Source organism: Pteropus alecto, unplaced genomic scaffold (assembly GCF_000325575.1).
Source record: "Pteropus alecto unplaced genomic scaffold, ASM32557v1 scaffold3, whole genome shotgun sequence".
Classification (NCBI taxonomy): domain Eukaryota; kingdom Metazoa; phylum Chordata; class Mammalia; order Chiroptera; family Pteropodidae; genus Pteropus; species Pteropus alecto.
In genome coordinates, this window is record NW_006442484.1 from 5,463,494 (window position 1) to 5,486,698 (window position 23,205).

Below are 23,205 nucleotides of genomic sequence, written 5' to 3' on the forward strand. Positions count from 1 at the left end.
AGACATTTATCGAGCACCTGATGTATATTGGACATCAGTTGTGCTAGGTATAGAGGATAGAAAGTTGACTGAGATTGGAGCTTTCCTTCAAGGAACTTTTAGTCTAGTGGGAGAGAAAATTTCACCAAAATGTTTTAAGTGCAATGATCAAGGTGTGCACACAAGGCTTCCTGGAGGTTCTGCTGCAGTGAGTGGGTCCTAAAGGATGACTTGGCCCAGCCAAGTGAAGATCACGAGTGAGAGACATTCAGGAAGAGTGCAGGGATTAGACAAGGGCACTGAGATGTGACTGGCAGGGCATGCGCAGGGTGCGCCCTCGGCTCAGGGTTACCAGGGCATCGTGGGAAGAGAGAGGGCTAAAAATGCAACTGGACAGGCAGGCAGGATCCAGGCTTTGTTGGCCTACCATGCTGGACTGAAGAATGTGCACATGGTCATCAGGTTGGCATTTTAGAGACGTTATTAGAGCAGGCCGACCCACTTGACGTGGTCAGTAGACTGGGTCGGAGGGGTCCTCTGGACAGAGGTCTGCTCTCTGTCAGCCCCGGAGCTCCCAGGTTGGCTCCTGTGCCTCTTGGTAGCACCTCTGCAGCCAAGCCCCGCTTCTGGTATTGTTCCTCCAACAAGGCCTAGCTAATAGCTGTCACGTGTTTTGTAGCTACAGATATTTGAGTGTTATCCCTCTTAGTCCAAATAATTGTAAAAGTAGGTGTTTTTAAATCCTCATTTTAAGAGTTTTTAAAAATTGTGGCTCAGACCGATTAGATGTCTCGCCAAAGGGTTGAACTGAGGTTTGTCTGCTACGCTACTCTCAGAGGTTATGAATGTGGCCCTCCAGCTCTGGAGGCTACCTTCCTTGGGGTGAAAGGGTCAAGGTCATACACATGCACCAGAGCCAAATAGCACTCTACTTTCAGGGGACCTGTGTAGAGAAAGCTGTACATTTCCAGAGGACTGAGTTGGCAAGAAAAAAAATCACAGTGGGCCTATTTTAAATAGTCTTATTTCCATGTGTATGTACAGTAGAGTGACGGGCCATAAATGTGGCTAAGTTAATGTTTGCTGAGGGGGAAATCTGCTCACTTAAACTGAAGTGCCTGGGAAGGCTAAACCCAAACCATTTGCTCACTGTAGAGGAGGCGGAAGCAGGGGTTTCTGGCTCAATAGGGCCAAGGGCCTTTGCGCCAGAGGAACTGCTGCAGAACACCAGAGGAGCCTTCTGCAAACATTCATTTTACTTACTGTCCTTTCCCACCCTCCTTCTGTCTAATCTTGGCCAACTGCAGGAAGCTCCTCAGTTAGCAGATTCCCATCATCTGGCCCTCACCAGCTTCCGCAGCCTCTTCTGCCATTTCCTGGGCCGTTGCATCCTCACACTGCCCCTCTGCATGGACCACCCCTGCCCCGCCAAGTGCCATGAGGTCAGGGCCTAGGGCCCATCATCCTCACCTCTGTGGTCTGAGCTCTGAGCTCAGTCCCCGACACTCAGGAATGAGTGAATGCACACACAAAGTACAAATGGAAAGCAGGGAGAAAGGTGGTAAGAAAGTTGAGGCTTTGAAATTCCTAAGAATTATATGCGCTTTTTGAGAGAAGGACGTGACTCTTAAAATAAAATTCTCTCTCTGCAGTGCTTTTCAGGAAAGCCTTCACATGCACCAGAAGCACAGACACAGTACCCTTGAACCATGCTGATCCAGGTCTCCATTTTGGCTCTTGAAGGGATTACTATTACTACACAATCTCAGTGTATATCCCCACAGGTGATGATGGGAGGTGGTCTTATTGAATGAGACACCCAGCCTTCAGTCAGTGCTTTGGGATAGCAGGGTTCTCCCAGGGAAAGTCCAAAAGGTCTTCTACAAGAAAGAAATGTGACTTTTGGAATTCAGGAAGATAGAGCTTCTCTAAACAGAAACAAATCTTCAAGCAGGCAGGAGAATGAAATTCAGTCCATCAGTAAGTGTTGAACAACTGCTAAGTGCCCAGCCTCGCAGTGTACTTTGCTGTACAAAAGAAATGGTCCAGCTCCTGCCTATTATGCCTCTGCAGTCTATTTGGGAAGTAGAAACACACATAGATATGTCAGCTAGAATACAAAGCATTCGATGTCAGAAATAGAGGAAGAACTCTAGTAGGAGTTGAAGTAAAAGAGCTCATTCTGCTGGCCAGGGTGGGCACGTGTGTCAGCCACATTTGTTTGAGGTACAGTCAGTTTTCTAGTTAGGAGAGGAGAGTTTATGGAAACAATGGGAGATGTGCAGAAATAGTAATGATTATGATGATGATGATGATAATAATGTATATTATTATTTAGGCAGCAGGCTTGACTCAAGAAGTACCTAAGTACTCTGCTGACATTGATACAGTGCAGGGAGAGGAGCTGCCTGCTCTTGGAGTGCAGCACTCTAGCACCTTACACTTTGAACCAAGGACTGGACTGCTAACTATCCTTGATCTCAAAAAGGAATTTTTAGTAGATTTTAATGAATGCATTTTCTTTGCTACAAATGCTAATATAATGTTCATTGCAATCTTTTAATTTAAAAAATAGGAAGAAAATAAAATTACCCATAATCTTACCACTCTGAGATAATGAATGTTAACATTTTGTGCATTTCCTTCCAGGTTGGGTTTTTGTTTTGTTTTGTTTTGTTTTGTTTTGTTTTGTTTTTAATAGTGTTAAGTGCCAAGTATTGGGGCATGAGTAGCCAAAGTGGACCTTAGTAAAAAACCCACTATAAGCAGCATGGCCGGCCCTGTGAGCCATGTGGATTTTTAAGTGAAATGAATTCAGCTTCCTGAAGAGGGAAGGATTTTCTTTTATCTTCCTGAGAGTAGAGCAGACTTGTCTCCGGTGACGCACGCTTCAGACAGTGAGCCCTGTTCCCTGGTCGTGTGGCCCAGGCTGAACACAAAGCTGAGCTATGTCTTGTCCCAAAGCCATGACTCGAGTCCTGAGATCTGACCCTGCCCCTGCTAGAAAGAGGACCCTGGGCTCTGTGACCTACAGCAGCCTGTGTGTCCACTACGTGGCTCAGGTTGCCTTTCTGTATCTCCTACCCTCCTTGGCTTGTATGCACTGACTTCTTAGCCCGTTTATGCCCAGGACTAGAAGACACTTTCCTAGTGGTCTCTATTTTGTTTTGGTCAGTCTTTGCTTTAAACAAGAGCCTTGAGATGATTGAAGGCTTGAGCTGGTAGCTTTGGTCATGTTGCTGAGTTAAAGACACAGCTGAGTTTTTTCAATAACAACACAAAGAAGAGAAGAATCTGTTGGAATGAACAGTCCAGGGCTGGCAGTAGGAAATAAAGGAAATAAGTGTTAGGTTTTATTTTATAAGAAACTGCATGTCTGTTCATTGCTTGGTGTCTGCATATATCATTTACATATGCACTCCTATGCCATTAATAGTAGTAACGATCATTTACTGAATATCTGCTGTATCTCAGTACTACTCATGAGAAAATGGGGGTTTAGCACATGTGAATGACATGACTGGGATTTGCTTCCAGCTCTCTAAACCCAAGCCCTATGCTCTTTCTTCCTCATTGGATTTTGCATTAGGCTTCCACCTTTATTACAGAGGGTCTCTGCGGCCCTTCTGGTAACCTCTGGAACATGTACTGTGTGTCCTAGTGCATCGTGATCCCATCAGAGGACAGAGGCTACTCCTTTGGCTGTGAGGTGATACCATGAGCACAGCTTCCTGGAAAAGCAACTTTCCCCAAGAGGCTCCTCAGGGAAATGCATTGCAATTAGGCACCTCCCTGGAAACTCAAGTATTGAGGTCATTCTGATTTGTCTTCCAGGCTCCTCTCCAGGTATTCCAGTTGTAGGAGGCTCATAGGCCATTGGAAGGCATTTGTATTTTTAGGTCCTAATCTTCTAGGGCAGAGACTGTCAAATTTTCATGTACATAGAATCTCACAAGTGCTTATTAAAACAGCTTGCTGGACTCCACCCTCACAGTCTCTGATTCTGCAGGTCTAGGTGCAACCTGAGAAGTTGGCATTTCTAACAGTTACCCAGGATGTTGCTGCTGCTGCTGTGTGTTTGTGGGTGGCTGGGGGATGGGGGTGAGAGAAGGGGGGTGCACTACACTCAGAACCACTTTTCTAAGATTTTTGTCAGAATCTCCTATACCTGCCTTCCCATAGCCTCCATTTCTCTGTACTGTAAAGTTACCCCCCAAACTATTCAGCTTTTACTTTTGTTAACAAAACTGGCCAGAAGAAGTGATGGCTGCCATGTGGCATTAAGTGAACTCTTGTCATTTGGCCTCTGAAATTAGGCGGCAGTGGTTACTTTTAACGGGTCTTTCTCCTCGAATGATGTATGGTGCTCACTCATTTGGGGGAACCTGTGTTTCAGGTGGTAAGAGCTGCCGAGGAGGCTGCATCTACGCTGGCCAGTTCCATCCACCCGGAGCAGTGCATCAAAGTACTCTGCCCCATCATCCAGACAGCCGACTACCCCATCAACCTCGCGGCCATCAAGATGCAGACCAAAGTCGTCGAGAGGATCGCCAGGGAGTCCTTGCTGCAGCTCCTTGCTGACATCATCCCAGGCTTGCTGCAGGTGGGCTCTGTGGCTCAGCGCCTGTCTGCACGAGGCTGTAAGGCCAGAACAGTGGCTGTGCAAGTCAAAGTGATGTGGGAACTTGGCTCTCCTTGTTCACTTGAGGGGGTGGAGAGGCGAATAGGTAAAGCCAGGTGGTGACCTGTATTTTAGAAACTAGAAAGCTGTGTCTCTTGTTTTCTAGTCACCCTCTTAAATGTAGCAGGAAGATTTTCCTGGCAGCCCAGAACCGTGGCTCACAGAATGAACTGTCTGTCCACTATAAACATGTTTTGATCACTTTTTTTTATTGTTTATTCCCTCAGCAAACCTCTGTTGCACGTCTCTGGGCCCTACCCCTGGTAGGTGGGCCATGGCATGCAAAATCAAGTAATGGTCCGTGCTCTCAGATGTCCAGCAAATATTTATTGAAACCTTTCTAAGCATGAGGCAATGAGTTAGATAGATACTGGAAGATAAAGATGATTTCTACCATTACAGTACTACCTCAAGGATTTTCAACCTGCCATGGGACACAACACAGCCATGCAGACACCTAGAGATGCTGGTGCCATGTGCTCAGCTATTGTAGGGAGGTGAAACCTGAGAATTGTGAGATCAGAGGTGGAGAGGTGATTTTGGGGTGGGGGTAGCGCAGAGAAAAGGGCTCATAGATGAGTTTTAGAATTGGGTCCTGGAGAGAGAAGAGATTTCAATGAGGAAGGGTAGAGAGATCAACTTCTCATTTAATAAATGCCGCTATTTGCTGAGCATGTGGCTTGGGGGTTTGAATAATACATATGCTGAGGACTGGATTATTCCAGGCAGAGGGAAAGACACAATGTTGAAAAATCCTGGGGGCCATTTGGAGAACAGCAAGTAGTCTCATGTGGGTGTGGGGTGGGGATGAGGCTGACTGGTAGATTGAGGTCCGGCTGTATAGGACACTAACGAATGTCAGGCTGTGGGACTGGATGTTCCCCAACAGTTTTTGGATGGTGGAGAGATTTGCCCACAAGATTGAGTGATGTGTAATTCTCATTTTTTAAAAGAGATTTTCACACATGAAGTTTCTTTCACCATTGGAGAAATATGAAAGAAGCAAGTTATTTTTTCCTCTTAATTTCCTTTTTTCATTCTGCCTCATGACGTTCTTGGGTGACACTACTGTGCCATTTCGTTATAAAGCAATGCCGAGGCAGATCAGTTCTGTAACTCACCAGCTTCCTGCTTCCACACCCCAGGAGCCAGCTCACTCTCAGCAATATTAAGTTTTGGCCTCTCTGGGTTCAATTGCAGAGCGAGGGTATATCCCGGTTGTTTTTGACAAGTCCAAGGTTGAACTGTAAGGGCATTTGTGGAAATGTTGATGTAGTAGTGACTATGAAGCAAATCTTTGATCTCGTTTCATTTTTGCATTCCCCTTCTGACTGTAGGGTTATGACAACACCGAAAGTAGTGTGCGGAAGGCCAGCGTGTTTTGCTTAGTGGCCATTTATTCCGTAATCGGAGAAGAGCTGAAACCTCACCTCGCACAGCTCACAGGGAGCAAGGTAGGTATAGTGTTACATGGGCTGATACGCACACCTGGGCTCTGCCAGCTTGTCATAAATCTGCTTGTCTGCAGCTCTGGACTCCAGACAGGTTTTTCTTATCATATGTGTCATAGCCAGGCCTCATTTCTCCCAAAGCATTTTGCTAAAGATAAAAGTGACCAACTATGTAGTGAAGTCACTTTGTTACAACATAGTCTGTTGTAACTCCTGCGTTTGAAATGATCTCTTCGAGCTTCTAGTTTATTTCCAAAAGGAAGATGACTTTGTTTACAAACCAGCTTGTCTCCTGTCACAAAAACACTGAGGATATTTACCTGCTAGCTTAACAGATTGCTGAGTTGGAACTGGGTTTCTCTTGGGCGTCAGCAGTAACGATAGCTCTCACCGTGTGCCCGCCAAGTCCTAGACACTGTCCTCTGCACTTTGCCTGTGTCGACTCATTAATTCATGACAACATCCCTGTGGGATGAAGACAGCCCACATTTAACCTGCCCAGGGCACAGAATGATATTACTCCAGAAGCCAGGCTTTTACTCACTATGCTGTCTCTCATGTTCCTTTAAGTGAATTCTAGAAAATAGAAAAGAAGACTATTGGCTTCTTGAAGATGAAAGTGGCTAGAATGCTCACTGGTTTAAAAATAAACTCAGATGTGATGAACCTGCCAGGCGAGAGCAGTCTTAACTCCCAGGCTCTGGCAGGAGAAGCAAGAGTGGAAGGCGGGGCTTCAGCTCCCTTGGAGTGGAGGGGGGATGCTGTCTGGGCTTTAGAGACCTTCACTGTGTGGAGGGGAGCCTCCTCCAGGGATGCCTATGGAGGAAGTGCATTAACATGGAGTTAAAAAGTGCCCTGGCAGTGGTGTGATAAAAAAGCACCAAATAGTGCCTGACCCTGCTCTTTATGAAATAAAGAATCAGCAAGTGATGCCCATTTCTTTTCAAATAGAGCTGTTCCTTTGACATAGTTGGTGAGCATCACAGCATGAAGCTTGCTTCTCAGAGTTCTGGGCAAAGCTGACTCTGCCCTACTTTGTCCAGAGCAGGGCTTGTAGGACCCTCAGCACTGTCGACACTTAGGGCCACTTTGTTGTGGGGAGGCTGTCCTGTGCATTGTAGGAAGTTTCGCAGCATCCCTGACTACCGACCTGTAGATTCCAGTGGCACACCCCACCCCTCAGTTGTGACAGTCACTAAAGGCTCCACACATGGCCAGATGACCCCTAGGGGACAAAATCACCCCTACTTGAGAAGCACTAGTCTGGAGGAAGACACTTTACTCTTCTTGCAGACAGAAATAAGCATCTAGATTGGAAGATATGAGTGAGGCAAGTGTGGATAAATGATTTGGGGCCTCTTATATCTGAGTCCATTTTCCTGTTTCTCCTTTCCTTCTTTGCTCCTCCAAAGGCTTCTCATTGATACCACCCCTAACCACGACCTGAAAACTACTGAACGTAAGAATGCACTAGGCCAGGAGCCCTTCTCCATTTGCTAGCCTCCATCAGGGATTTGTAGGTGGTTCCTGGCCGCAGTGAGGACCTAGAAGACAATATTCACACAGGGAGTTAGACTTATAAAACAGAAAATTCATCCGCAATTAATATGTCAGACCTCGGTTTTATCTGGCACTTTTTACTTTTCTGAGAAAGGAAGCTATTCTGTCATCCCATTTACAAGTGTTTCTCATCTCTGTTCTGCATTTAACCTGCTGCTCTCACTCTCACTGGTGACCTTGAGACTAGAGTCCACGTCCTGATCAGGAGCCAGTACTTCCCCTCCGCCAGGTATAACTTCAGTCAGCTCAGAGGGCTTAGGGAGGCTGGCTGTAACACCTTTCTGATTTGACAGCCCGATTCATCTAGCCATTACAATTCTTAGATGTGATAACTCTGGTGTGTTAATAGGAACTTGGTAGAGTCAAATATATATCTCCTAAAACAAATAATGCCCTCCCCTCAAAAAATGGGTAGCTGACAGAACATGGTGCTAAGTCTGTCAATGTCCTATACTAGAAACAGAACCAAGCCATAGTTTCTTGTTTCTTTGTTTAACCACACCTATCAGAAGCTTCTTCCAGGACTTAAATTACGTTAATAAATGATATCAGCTTCTGTAGAGAAATGCCTGATACAAGGACAGGGAAGGAGCCTGTGTGTGCATTTTGAGAATTGCCGTGGCAGCAACACTAGCTTTGGAGTCAGACAACCTGCCTTCTAGTCTCTGTCTTCTACTTACTAGCTGTATGACCCTAAGCAAGCTTTCTTTTCTTTTTCTCAAATTTTTTACTGTGGTAAAATATACATGACATAAAAGTTACCATCTTAACCATATTAAGTGTACTGTTCACTGGCACTAAGTACATTCACGTGGTTGTGCCACCATCACCACCATCCATCTCCAGAACTCTTTTTATCTGCAGAACTGAAACCCTATGCCCGTTAAATAATAACCTCCCATTCCCCTCCCCCCGCACCTCTAGCAACCACCATTCTTTCAGTGTCTATGACTTTGTCTGCTTGGATGCCTCATAAAAGTGGAATCACACGGTATTTTGTGACTGCCTTATTTCACTTAGCATAATGTCCTCAAGGTTCATCCATATTGTAACATGTATCAGTTTCCTTCCTTTTTTAAGGCTGAATAGTATTTCATTGTTGATACATACAACATTTTGCTTATTCATTTCTTATTAATGGACACTTGAGTTGTTAATACCTTTTGGCCATTGTGAACAATACTGCTCATAAACATGGGTTGTGCAGATATCTCTGAGACCTTATATTTCACTTCTTTTGGGTATATATCCAAGAGTGGAATTGCTGAATTATATAGTAACTGCCAAACTATTCTCCACAAAGGCTGTACCATTTTACATTCCCACCAACAGTGCACAGGGCTCAACACTTGTTATTTTCTCTTTTTGATAGTAGCTATTCGAACAGCTGGTGTGAGGTAGTCTCTCGTTTCGATTTGCATTTCCCTAATGGTTGGTGATATTGAGAATCTCTTCATGTGCTTGTTGGCCATTCATATACCTTCTTTGGAGAAATGTTTATTCAAGTCCTTTGCCCATTTTCGAATTGAGTTATTTCTTTGTTATTGTTGAATTTTAGAAGTTCTCTATATTCTGGATATAAATTCTTTGTCTTTTGATGTACAGAATTTTTAAATTTTTGTTAAGTCTAATTTGTTTATTATTGTTTTCATTGCTGTGCTTTTGGTGTCATATCCAAGAAATCATTGCCAAATCTAGCGTTGTGAAGCCTTTGCCCTATGTTTCCTTCTTAGAGGTTTGTAATGTTAGTTCTTATATGCAGGTCTGTGATCTATTTTGAGTTAATTTTTGTGTAGGTGTTAGGTAAATGTCTAACTTCATTCTTTTGCTTGTGGATATTCAGTTTTCCCAACACCATTTTCCATTGAATGGTCTTGGCGCCCTTGTCAAAACCATTTATCTGTGAAAGTTTCACAAAACCATTTGTGAAAACCACAGATTTGAAGGTTTATTTCCAGGCTTTCTATTCTGTTCCATTGATCTTAATGTCTGTCTTCATGCCAGTGGTACACTGTTTTGTAGTATAAGTTTCGAAATCAGAAGTGTGGTTCTTAAACTTTGTTTGTTGTCTAGCTCATTTGACTCTTTGGGGTCTGTTGAGATTCCATATGCATTTAGGATTGATTTTTCATTTCTGCAAAAATCTCTTCGGGCTTTTTATAGGGGTTTTATTAACTCTGTAGATAGCTTTGAGAGAAATATTGACATCTTAACAGTATTGTCTTCCAGTCCATGAACATGGGTTGTCGTTTCATTTATTTGAGTCTTTAGACTTTCAGCAACATTTTAGTTTTTTCTGTACAAGTCTTTCACTTTCCTCAGTTTAGTTAATTCTTAAGTATTTTATTTTTTTGATGCTTTTGTAAATGGAATTGTTTTTCGGATTGTTCGTTGTCAGTGTATAGAAATGCAACTGGTTTTTGCTCATTGATTTTGTATCCTACTCCTTTGCTGAATTCGTTTGTTAGTCTTAACAGTTTTTGGGAATCCTTAGAATTTTCTACATATAAGATCATATCTGCAAACAAAGATAATTTTACTCCTTTCTTACCAATGTGGATTCCTTTTATATCTTTTCCTTCCTAATTGCTCTGGCTAGAACTTACACTATTATATCGAGTAGAATGGGTAAAAGCAGGTAAAAGCTTAGAGGAAAAAGCTTTCAGTCTTTTACCATTGAGTATAATGTTTGCTGTGGGCTTTTCATATATAGCTTTGGACATGTTGAAGTAGTTTCCTTCTATTTGTAGTATATTGAGTATTTCTGTCAAAACTATATTGAATTTTGTCAAATATTTTTTCTGCATCAATTGAGATAATTCTGTGTGTTTTTTTCCCTTCGTTCTATTAATGTGGTATATTATATTAATCTATTTTCGTTTGTTGAACCATCCTTGCATTTCAAGAATAAATCCCACTTGGTCATGGTATATAAACTTTTTAATATGCTGTTGAATACAATTTGTTAGTCTTTTCTTAAAGATTTTTGCATCAGTGTTCATAAGGGATCTGTAGTTTTGCAATCTCTTTATCCGGCTTTGGTCTCAAGACAATGCTGACCTCATAGCATGAGTTTGAAGGTGTTCTTTTCTCTCTAGTTTTCTGGAAATATTTAAGGAGGATTATATTCTCTAAATGTTTGGTAGACTTCACCCCTGAAGCCATCTGGTCCAGAGCTTTGTTTGTCAAGAGATTTTTTTTATTGCAGTTTAATCTCCTTACTAAGTTATAGGTTTGTTCAGATTTTCTCTTCGTGATTCAGTCTTAGTAGGTTTTGTGTTTCTGGGAAATTGTCCATTTCATCTAGGTTAACTAATTTGTTGGTGTACAATTATTTATAGTATTCTCTTACAATCTTTTTGATTTCTGTAGCATCAGTAGTAATGTCCACATCCATTTCAGATTTTAGTAACTTGAGTCTTCTATTTTTTTTTTCTTAGTCAGCTTAGCTAAAGGTTTGTCAGTTGTGATTTTTTTTTTTTTTTTTGCCTCCGGAAGAACCAACTTTTGGTTTTCTCTTTTTCTATTTCATTTTTCTCTGCTCTAATCTTTATTATTTCCTTCCTTCTCCTAGTTTTGAGTTTATTCTTTTTCTAGTTAAGGTGTAAAGTTGTTGAGATGGGATCTTTTTTTAAAATAAGCATTTACAGCTGTAAATATCCTTCTTTCCACTGCTTTTGCTGCATCCCATAAGTTTCGGTATATTGTGTTTTCATTTTCATTTGTTTCAAGATATTTTCTTATTTCCTTTGTGATTTTTTTCACTGGTTGTTTAAAAGTGTGTTCAGTTTCCACAGATTTCTGAATTTTTCAGTTCTCTTTCTTTTGATCTCTAATTTCATTCATTGTTATTGATCTCTAATTTCATTCAGTCGTGGTCACAGAAGTTACTTTGTATGATATTTATCTTTTAAAATCTGTTGAGATTTAATTTGTGTCTACACTAACATAGTGTGTCTTGAAGAATGTGCACTTGAAAAGAATGTGTATTCTGTTATTGATAGTAGAATGTTCTGGTCTAGTTGGTTTATTATGTTGTTCAAGTTCTCTATTTCTTTCTTTACTTTCTGGTTCTTCCATTATTAAGAGTGGGATATTGAAGTCTCCAACAATTATTGTAAAACTGTTTCTGTCTTTAATTCTGTCTGTTTATGCTTCACATATTTTGATGGCATGTTATTAGATGCATAAATATTTACATTTGTTTTTTTATGTATTGACCTTTTATTAATATATAATGTTCTTTGTCTCTTGTAACCTTTTTTTAGATTTAAAGTATGTTTCATCTGATATTAGTTTGACTACTCCTGTACAGTTGGTTACTGTTTACATGGAATAACTTTTTCCATTCTTTCACTTTCAATCTATTTGTGTCTTTAGATCTAAAGTGAGTCTCTTGTAGACAGCATATACTTGAATCATGATTTTTTTATCCATTCTGCCAATCTCTGTCCTTTGATGGGAGAGTTTAACTCATTCACATTTAAAGTAACTACTGATAAGGAGAAAGACACTTGTTATTTTGGTGTTTGTTTTTTATATACCTTATACTTTTATCATCCCTCATTTTCTGCATTACTGTCTTCTTTTGCGTTTGTTTGCTTTTTGTTCTAGAATATTTAAATTCCCTTCTCGTTTCCTTTTGTGTATATTCTATAGCTGTTTTCTTTGTGGTTGTTGTGGGGATTACATTTGACATCCTAAAGTTAAAACACTGTAATTTGAATTTATATCAGCTCGTTGAGCACCTTGGGAGATGGAGGGTCAAGGCGACTTTGCCACTGTTAGGAGCTCTGTACGGCTGCTGTTCTTGTTCCCACTGGTTGCAGAGGGCCCCGCTTTCTTGTGCACCATACGCACCACCCTGAGCATCTCTTCATGAGCCCCTTGGGACCATGCCCTCCTCCCCTGGGCTGCCCGATGATTGTCTCGGCCTCACAACCTGTTTAGAGAAAGGCAGGTAAAAGGCTGTGGATAGTAGGTATTTCATAATTCCCTTAATCGTACAAGTTGTGTATTACATAGGTTTTTTTTTTTTTTTTAAGGGGCATTCCGCTTCTGTAAATATCTGTTTCTTTTTGTTCTTAATATGATCAGGCAAATTATCAACATAATATTAACTTAGTGGCATTCAGGTATTTAAGAACCTACTATGTTACATGCTGCTTTACTTATCTTGAGGATTCAAAGGGACTTAAGTTAATAGCAGATGAGGTCTCAGATATGAAAACCATTTCATTGTAAAGGGATGTGCCCATCAGAGGGAATGTTATTTAGTGACGCAGTATCTGGCATCAGAGAGGTCTAATCTTGCCAGAAAGAGCAAGAAGTCCACTGTGACCTGTAGCATGAGGCGGGAAATGCCAATTTGCAGTAGAAGATAGGAGTCCCACAGGAATGAACATGAAGGAATGATCACATCCACATCCAGCCTCATGGAGGTGGTTCTTAAGACAGGTCTCAGATGCCACAGTGCTTTGGTCAGTTTCAGTAGGTAGAAATGGGGTGAAGAGAGAAGGTGTTCTAGGTGAAAAGAACAGCTTCAGGAAAGATGTGAAGGTTAGAAAGAAGACTTGATCTCTAACCTTGGCTTAGCTACTATATCCCTATGGAGCATGGGCTCTCACCTTGCTTTCCTCGCTAGCTCTGATGCATGGAGCCATTGGCTCTAATCACCCCTGAAATGTGTGGATCTACCTCTAATGTACCTTTTTCCAGGGAGCCCTTGTAGCCCACCTAATTATTTTTCTTTCTTTCTTATAATAACCTATTGCATTTCCCTCTCCTTTAGTCTCTGGCCTCCTCCTCATTGCTGCGGATGTTTTGAATGAGTAGTAGGTACTCAGTAAATGTTTGTGTAATGAATTTCTCAATTAAGGGGCATGGTTTTTTTAATATCACCTGGAGTTTTTTTTCCCCGTTTTCTACTTTCCATTTACTTTTTCTTCTGCTAATCTAGTTGTATCTTGTCTTTGCAGATGAAGCTACTAAACTTGTATATAAAGAGGGCCCAAACCACGAATAGCAACAGCAGCTCCTCCTCGGACGTCTCCACGCACAGCTAATGGCAACACCAGTCTCTATGTCTCCCTAGAAGCAATCGGTGGTGCCTCTCTCTCAGAGACCTTTCCCACCTCCCCCTTCATCGGCTGCCCAGTCAGGACAAGGAGGCCTGCAAATATTTATTACAATCAGTATTTTGGTCCCTTCCAGCTTTTGTGTAGAATCTTACTGGTATTGAATGTAAAGGAAGCAAGGCCTGTTTTGTAGTCTTCATACAAAACAAAAGGAATAAGAGAAGAAAAGAGCCATACTTAAATATGTCTTCTGCAGCCCGCCAAGAATATAAAACCATGTGTGCGGGATGCTGTTTTGAAAAATCAGAGCTCTTTAGCCAACACTTGGTAGGAAATAGCATTCTCTCTTCAGTTAACAGAGTTGAGGAGGGCGTGTTAATTTGTGTGGGTTTTTTTTCATCCTAGCTTACTTTCTTCTGGATGTGGCCGGTTGCGGGGCAAATGACCCTCTTTTCCCGTTTCACAGCTGACACCACGAAAGGGTCATGTGTCTCTAAATTGTATTTTGAGATCTACTAAGAATGTGAATCAGCTCGTGGAAAGAAATGGAGAAAAGCCTGAAGGTGGCCTTTTAACAGACGTGGAATTTTGCTTATACTATCTAGACTGGAGGTTGACTGTCCTCACTTTAGTTTAGAAGGGCATCCCTACAGTTTCCTTCCGGGACAGGCTCCCAGCCCCTCTGAACAATGCCATGATGCTGTCCCCAGCCCACTTGAAAGAATTCATAAAGTTTATATCGAAACATGAAAATTAAGGTAAATTTATAGCATCAGTTTATGATGCCTAAAATGGCATTTCATGAAGCATAGAAGATATGAGAAGTAGTTAGTTTTACTACTAAGATCTTTGGGAAACACTATTTTAAGAGGGCTTCTCCCATAACCCCAGTTCTTGGTGATTCTGACTTAGTACCATCAGTTCTAAAAAGGAACTTAATGTGATAAATGGCAACTCTGCCATCTCAGATTTCACTTCTCTGTTTAATTTGGGATTAAGATCAAAGAAAAGTCTAAAGAGACCAGGTATCAGAAATTTTTTTACTTGGATAGACAAGTACTTCCTGATCATCTGTGGAAATAGTCATTGTTTAAGGAAAAAGTAATTATGGTGAGTGGCAAATTGCAGAAAAACAGGATTTGAAACACAATTTTAGAGTGTTTCCTTTTCTTCAATAAGAAATTGCCAGAGAAACTGCCCCCTTTAAAAAGTTTCCTGAGGGTTCGATTACGCCAATCATAGTAACTATAGATTTGGAATCTGGTTAAATAAGTTTTGAGTAAAATTCTTAAAGCTGAATGGAAATTCTTAATGCTATCATGAAGATTTCTGTCATCTCTTAACTATTCGATTTTAGAGCCTTTAAATTGAACTGATTTTTCCATAAGGAAAATGCCTATTCAGGTGTTAATTTTTAATGAGGTGTTTGCTATTTCAGTGTAGAGTCCCTTCTGCTGGCAGCACTGAGAAACAGAGGTGGCACAGTTCTCACCACTGACCTCCACAGACTCCCCTTCTCTGACTCTCCTGCTTGGATGCTGGACGTTGTGAAAGATACTGTAGCAACATGACCCATTTTTTCATTCAGATTTTATTTTAGATACTTCGTTTGAAAATAGGCACTGAAAATGAAAGGTCCAGGAACAGTGAAGCCAGGCTGCCTTCACTGCGTGCGTGGGTGGGTGGGTGTGTGTGTGTGTGTGTGTGTGTGTGTATGTATATGTATGTGTGGAGGGGGTATCACACATGTAGGGAGTACCCCACTGCTGCTGTTGAGGGAACTTCAGGGGTGCATTTTAAGTGTTTGAATATTATTGGCTTATTTTTGGCTCAAAACATAGCAGGACCAGGCCTTACTTTCATTGGTAAATACTGTTTGTTAATATTTCACTAATTGGATTCTTTTTACGCTCTACAAATGAGTCAGAGCAGAGCGTTTTTTGATTACTCCTGTTGTAGAAACGTGTACTCCGGCTAGGTTATTTATGAGTTCTTTCATGCCTAATGCGTCTGGAAAGACCTTTCTCCTTCAGCCCGGTGACCTAGGTCGCCCTGGCCTCCCCCACTCCACCGCCTGTAGTTCGGAAGGATCTCGAACATAGCTGAATGTCTTCATAGTACTCACAAAGGGCTTGCCTTGAATGTCATTTGTCCAACCCTCAATCTCCTGACTTAGAGATACAATCACAGGTCTCCTGGCCTCAATCAGACCGCTGCCCACCGCCGAGGAGACTCGCCTGCCACCGCCACCTCACGGGGAGGATGGCTGCACCCCGCCACACCCTCCCAGGACCCTGACAGCTGCAGCCACCTGGCCGCTTCCCTGCAGGGCTCCTGTCCAGACGAAACAACGGAAAACAGGGGCAAAGCACCCAAAACTGAGTTTGCCTCCGCTGTTTGCCTGACTGTCCAGGGCCCCCCAAAACCCACCTGACCGCACTGCTGGGGCTGAATCATCTGGCTCCTGCTTTCCTTCCAGCTGCTGCCATCCCTCTTGAGGCCATGGCATGTCCTGCAGGCTGAGGCTGAGGCACGCTGCGTTCTTCAGGTACACTGTGTGCCCTCTGGACCCAGTGCCCGCACAGCCATGGGACTGCCCCTCTAGTGGCCCATCACTAGCTTATCAATACCTTGTGCGGGGAATGCAACGGATTTTTGTCTCATCTTTTTCTTCCCCTGCTGCCTTTATTTATCAAGCATAATATTACATATTAAAGAACAGCAAATAAGAACTTCGTAGAATCCCACAAGACTTTGCTAACAATGATGTTTGGAAATGAAAAAAAAAGATATGCTCTAAAAGACTATCATCCACCAAAATAGTTTTGTTGGCACTGTGTTCACACGCATGGTCCCCACACCCCCAGGTTGGGTTTTTGTTTTTTGTTTTGGTTTTTTTGGCTTTTTCATGTTACATCCATAACTATTTATATCTTATTTGTTTCACTTTCAAGTGTATCATGGCAAATGTACAGATTTTTTTGTTAATAATGTGCTAGGATTTGCTAAAAAAGAAGACAAAAAAAACCATTTTGAGTTTGCCCTAGAATAAAAGAAATTTAATTCAGTTTTCTGCTTTGGAACAGTATTTTTCATCACTGGGCCCTGTAGATGGCTTATCCCATCTCCCTGACATCAGCGTGTGGCCACATCTATGAAGAATCTGAGGGGACTGCATACATTAGGGGGCTCTTTCTCCTCATGACAGAAATGGGTCTAAGCCTAGGGGAACTTTCCCACCTGACTGGGGTGCCTGGGAGCTGCTGCATGCAGTGCGGGGTGGAAAGGTTGGCCCGAAGGCGCCGGTTGAGCTGCATCAGCAAGGGACCTCCCTTTTCTGGCCTGTTTCCTCATCCAAGTAGGGAGAACATGAGCTTTCAGAATGTAGATCAGCTCATGAACTGCTGAGAGCAGGTGAATCTTCGATCGGACCTCTGGAAGGGGCTGCCTGACAGCCTGTAGGAGCATGGTCTTAGGAGAAACACGTGACTATGCCAAGGGCACCAATCTGTTTCTTTGAAGCCTTACTTAAATATTTTGAGCTTTCCATCATGTTTTATCATGCATCTCAAGTATCACTACCCCATGACTATGAGCCTCCTTTCTCTTGTGGCCACTCGCCTCCTACTTTTGTTTGACATGTGACCGCAGAGTGATACGGATCACAAATACCTGGTTTCAAGTCCCAGCTCCCCACTTTCTGCCTCAGTCTTATCATTTATAAATTATAATAAGAACTACTTCATGGAGGTGCAGTGAAGGTTAATAGAGATGACGTAAGTGAAGCAGCTGGTAGAGTAAATGCTGCAGGCTGCCCCTGCCTTGTCTCCTGCTGTAGAGTGGGAACTTCACAGGAGGGTGAGGTCACCCCCATGCCTATGTGCACAGTGAGTCCATTAATCATTAGCAAGTGTGGAAAACCCCTAGGGGATGGACCACATTTAGGCAAGGCAGGCAGTGTTGTTTTCTATATTTGGGTCTCTAACCCCTGGTGCCATTGCCCTCTCTCATCCCAGGGCTTCCAGGAAGTCCTTGTGGTCTTTAAGAGGGTCACAGGCCATGGTTGTGGGGGTGGGGGTACAGAGGCCCACTTCAGTCAGCAGGTCTTGGCTTTGGAGGATCTGAACGAGCTCTCCAGAAAAGGGAACATTTCCACTCACACAGTTTTGCACTCGAGCTTGTGTTACGGTCCACTGAGTGGACTCCGACCACTGGCAACTCTGGATGAGTGGTGTCTACCACATCCCGTCCTCAACAGCCCTGCCCAGCTCCTCTAGACTCAGGTCTATGGCTTTGTTTATGGAGTTAATCCATCTTACTCTTTTCCTGCTGCCTTCTGTTTTTCCCCAAATTGTCTTTCCCAAAGAATCCTGCCTCCTCGTGATGTGCCCAAAATAGGACAACTAAGTTTTGTCATTTTTGCTTTCCAGCAATGTTTCAGGCTTAATTTGCTCTAAGACCCACTTGTTCATCTTTCTGGGGGGCCCAGGGTATTCACAGAACTCTCCTCCAATACCATATTTCAAAAAAAAAAAAAAAATCGAAGTTTTTTCCTGTCATCCTTCTTCACTCTCCAACTCGCACATCTGTAAATAGTAGTTGGGAGTACATACAAGGGTGTAGGTGATTATAGCCTTGGTCTCTAATGACACATCTGTGCTCTTGATGGTCTTTTCTAATTCTTCCATTGCTGCCTTTCTGATGCTCTGCCTTCTTTTGGTTTCTTGACTACAGTCTCCATTTGAATCGATGACTGAACCGAGGTAAGTAAAATCTTTAACCATCTCAATGTCTATATTAAAGTGTGTATTTCTTCTGTGGTCATAATTTTTGTCGTCTTCATGTTCAAATGCAGTTCTTATTTCACTTTCATCAGAAATCGTTTCAAATCATTGTTTACTTTCAGTAAGAGTGTCTTCTGCATATCTTAAGTTATTGATATTTTTTCCACCAATTTTCACTCAATCATAGAAGGTCGCAAACCCACTGAAGCTGTCCAGGGGTTCCAAGGTGAAAACCTCTGACTTTAAGACCACCATTCTTTACATTCTTAGATGATTAATGGGGAAAGAAGGGAGAGTAGTAGACAGGCACCATTAATGTCATTGGTGAGGCACACTTAGACTTTTGAAGAATTCTCATCTGTAGCATCTTACTGATTTTTACATCAATCCTGAGATGCAGATGAGGGTATGCTGTCATGTTTAATTTCCAGGTGAGGAAACCGGCATAAGGAAAACTCCCTGCCTCTGACTAGCAGCTGTCTTCCCTCCCTCCTTGTTCCTCCCCGCCCTTTGCACATCTTTGCTGAAATTACAGAAGGCATGTCAGAATCCCCTAGGGAGCTCTGTAGGGCTAAGGTGGGGCCTGGAAATGTGCATTTCTATCAGGTTTCAGGTGATGCCCATGCTGCTAGTCTGCGGCCACAGTGTGAGAACTGTTGTAGAGCATTTTGCTTAAAACATGATGGGGTGTCCCAAGCTCTGGGATAGTCCTTGAAACAAGCTGTTGCAGAAATAGTGCCAGGCTTCTGGAATGTCAGTCACACCATCACTGACCTTATAGGGCAATGGATGGTACCTGACTCAACATCTAGACTAAGATTTTGAAAGGGAAATGGGGTGCTGTTAGCGGGGGGAAGGCAGGAGTGTCTTAGCAAACGGGACATACACCTCCCCTGGGTATAAATTAAAGCTCCTGCTCAGGAAAAAGCTCTTCCCAAAAGAGCCCTAGCCCAAACTGCCTGGCTTTCCCATTTCCTCCAGTATTTATTAACTTATACTTCAGTGGCTCTAGGCAAGAACGGACAAAGGTCATGTGAATTGGCATCTATTCTTAGATTATGTATTTTAAAAACATTAAAATGCTTCCGCACCAGTGCCCTCCTCAGACATCGGGCCTGCTGCCAGAGCTGAGCCTGGGAGGCTCTGGGCCCCTCTGAAGGCGGCGTTCCTGGGTAAATTCCTGACAGCTCTGGGATGTCACTGCCTCCTTAAGTGCCCTGCCGGAGGAGGTGAGCATGGAGCAAGAAGGGCTCGCAGCCTCAGACCTGGGCCCAGGCAGCGCCACCTCCCACAGCAGTGGTTCAGGCTCTGCACTTCCGTGACCTCCATACCTCCCTCTACCTGGCAGGGTTTGGAAGGCTCCCCACATACATCCAACATCAGCACCTCTCCTCTGGTCTCCTGCTTCCCCAGTTGGCAGGCCAGCTGAACACTTACTGTATGCCAAGCTCTGGTCCAGCGTTTCACTGAGTTATCTGATTTCTCATAACAACCCTGTGAGGTGGGTCCTACGATTATTTCCATTTTAGAGATGAGAAATGGCACAGAGAGGGTAACTCACCTGGGGTCATAGAGCTAATAAAAGGCAGAGCTGGGAGTCAAAGCCAGAAAGTCCAGCTCTAGACTGAACCAGTCTTACCTCAGGTCTCTGTCTCTTCTCTGACCCTCGCTTCTGTTTCCCATCTGCCCGACTCTTGTTAAGCAAGTTCGGGTGGTCCCTGGTTACAGGACTGCTGAGCCATTTGACACCAGCTCACGGTAAACATTTATGGAGCACTCCAGGGTACTGCCTGGCAAGGGGGAAAGGATCTGCTTGGGCGCAGGAAGTCTGGGTCCTGAATCCAACACTCAGTGTTACAGGGTCTGTAACTTTAGCCAAATGACTCCAGCTTAGGATGATCTCAATTTCCTCCTTTGTGAAACCCTAGGGAATTGGTGGGGATTGATGGGTCATATGAGGGTCACTACTGTATGTTAAGTTCCTAACAGTTCTTAGATCCTCAACAAGTGTCAGCTGCTATAATTCTTATATTATTATTACAATTACTATTATTGCGGCACCTACCCCAATTTCTGACACAGTCAGTGCTCGCTAAGTGTTTAGATAAACAAATGAGGGAATTACTGTCTCTATCCCTTAAAACCCACAGTCCAGTGGGAAAGCAACACACAAACCATGAGCTTATGGGTGCTTTTCCATCTATGAGAGAGATGATTGGACTGGAGATAGAGAAAAAGGACCGTCTTAGTCTCCGTTTCTGCTTATTTAACCTCCCTCCTACACCTTAGGCTGCTCGTCAGCCCCCGCAGCGTAGCTTCTCCTCGTTGCTGGGCATCCTCTCCACTGTGCGCTTGTCCACTCCACACCACATCCCACACCTGCTGTGTCCTGACAGCCACATTTTATCTCCTTTGAGCTCCAGATTCATGCACCCTTCTTGACTTCTCCATGTGGATGGACGCCTCAGAGGCTACCCAAATGGAGTATTTCCATAATTGAACTTTTGAGCTGGTCTCCCAAACCTGCTACTTTCCATTTTGGAAAATGGTAGCTCCACCTGCCCAGGTTCTCATGCCAGGACCCTCTCCTCTTCCTCTACTCTCACCTCAGCCTACCCCCAAGTCCTATGAAGCCCATCTCCAAGGTGAGTCTGGAAGCCCTCCACCTCTTGCTCCTCCCGACCACCACCTGGCCCAAGCCCACACCTTCTCTCACCTGCGCAAGCAGAGGGGCCGCTTCGATACTAAGGGTATTCAGCTGCTTGTTTTTAAAAAGGCTCATCCGATCTGTATCCCTTTTCAAACCTTGCAGTGGCTTCACACGCACACATTACGACACACACATAACAATAGAATTCCAAAATCTTGACCATAGCCTGCAAGGCCCATCACCTGGCCCCTGCCTTCCTTTATCACTCCATCTCATGTCACTGTGCCCCAACCACTGTTTCCCCACCTCTGGGCCTTTGCCACTATACTCTCTGCCTGGCCCACTCCTCTCATCCCAACACACACACACACACACACACACACACACACACACACACACACACACACACACATCTATACATGCAATTCCCTTAGCTAACCTATACAGATATTTTAGGTCTCAGCTTAAATGATAGGTCATCACATCTTTGAAGAAGAATCTAAATTAGTCCCTTGACTTTTAGAAGAATCTAAATCAGTCCCTTTCTAATCTCATCAAGCATTTCATATCTGTTTGTGCGGTTATCAATCTGTTTCACCTATATTTGTGGGTAAGAACTGGGCCTGTCTCATTTACCTCTATATCCCTAACGCTTAGTGCACATGCCTGGGCCACAGTAGATAATGAATGAATGAATGAATGACTAGTCTGCAGTTCCCGAAGTAGGAAGTGATCTCAAGGGCAAAGCCTCATGACCTAGACTTTTTCTATTTATCCAGGAGCCCCCCCTGCCATGGTACATAACACAGCTGCTACTGCTACACTGCCTGTGTTCAAATCCCAGCTCTGTGTGAGCTTGGGCAAGTTTTCTAACCTCTTCCTGCTTCACTTTTTTCCTCTGAATAAGCAGAGTGTCAATGACAATAGTAAGTACCTCATAGGATATTTGTAAATCACTTAAAAATAAAGAGCACCCTGGACACTGCCTAGCTTGTTGTGTTAGCCATTACTTTTTATTCGGTGATCATTAAATCAATTAAATGGAGAGTGAGCTTGACCTTCAGAGTCAGGCCTGAATTCCAATGCTGGCTTCCTCATTTCTGTGTAATCTCATGTGAGTCTTTGGGCTTCTATCAGCCCTAAAATTATGAGGCAGCATGATCCACATGGAAAACAGTTTGAGGTTGGAAAAACTGTACAACTCTTGTAAAGTTGAAGATGCACATACCTTATGCCCCATCGATTTCACTCACGGGGTGTGTCCTGGACGAACCCAGGTGTGAGTGTTCTGAAGGACATGTGCACTGGTGTCTGAGATGGCATGATTCCTAAAACTAACAAGACATGGTCCCAAGGAGCCCTATGAGAAGGATGGGTGAATCCGTTGTGGAATGTTCAGAAATGGGATCTGATACAGAAGTGAAATGAATGAACTACAGCTACGTTTACAAATATGAATGAACCTTAGAAATATTGTTTTGTGGGAAAAGAAAGTCACAGAAGAATGTGTAGAGTATCTTACATTTTTTAAAGAAGAAAATATCCCAAACTAAATAACCATGTATCTTTTAGAGACACATACATTGTGATAAAACTCTAAGTAAGTAGCTGGGAAACAAATTTGGAATGGTGATTTGTTTGGGGAGACAGGTGTCAAAAATCCAGAACAGTAACAATTAAAACCAGTAAAATAGTATTTAGTAAGCGTTTATTGTGTACAAAAGAACAATTTGTAAAGTGGGAGCTTTCACCCACAAAACTGATAGGAAGCTCAGAGGCAGAACATATAAAATGCATGGCTGATAGAGTGAAAATAAGTTGTTTAACCTTCACAATGATTGGTTATTGCAATGGGGGTTTCTAGACAGCAAGGGATTGGTTAAAACTGATCATCTCATACTATTTTAGGAAGATGACTTAGTTTCTTTAATGATCATTAGAGGCATTTACAAGAAATAACCTAAATTGTTTCACTTATGTTCATGAAATAAGGAAGATTTAGTTTTGCTTACATGGTTGAGAT

At 43.0% G+C, this 23,205-nt stretch overlaps 1 protein-coding gene across 1 annotated transcript in view; it reads left to right on the forward strand.

Moving 5' to 3' along the window:
* Nucleotides 1–15,058, forward strand: part of CLASP1 (cytoplasmic linker associated protein 1) — a gene marked incomplete at its 5' end in the record, with an annotated part of 217,294 nt that extends 202,236 nt beyond the window's left edge. Inside the window, 3 exons of the mRNA XM_015596443.2 lie at nt 4,376–4,582; nt 5,998–6,114; nt 13,650–15,058. Coding sequence (XP_015451929.1) covers nt 4,376–4,582; nt 5,998–6,114; nt 13,650–13,736 — 411 coding nt within the window. The remainder of the gene's footprint in view (nt 1–4,375; nt 4,583–5,997; nt 6,115–13,649) is intronic.
* Between the last annotated feature and the right edge of the window lie 8,147 nt (nt 15,059–23,205).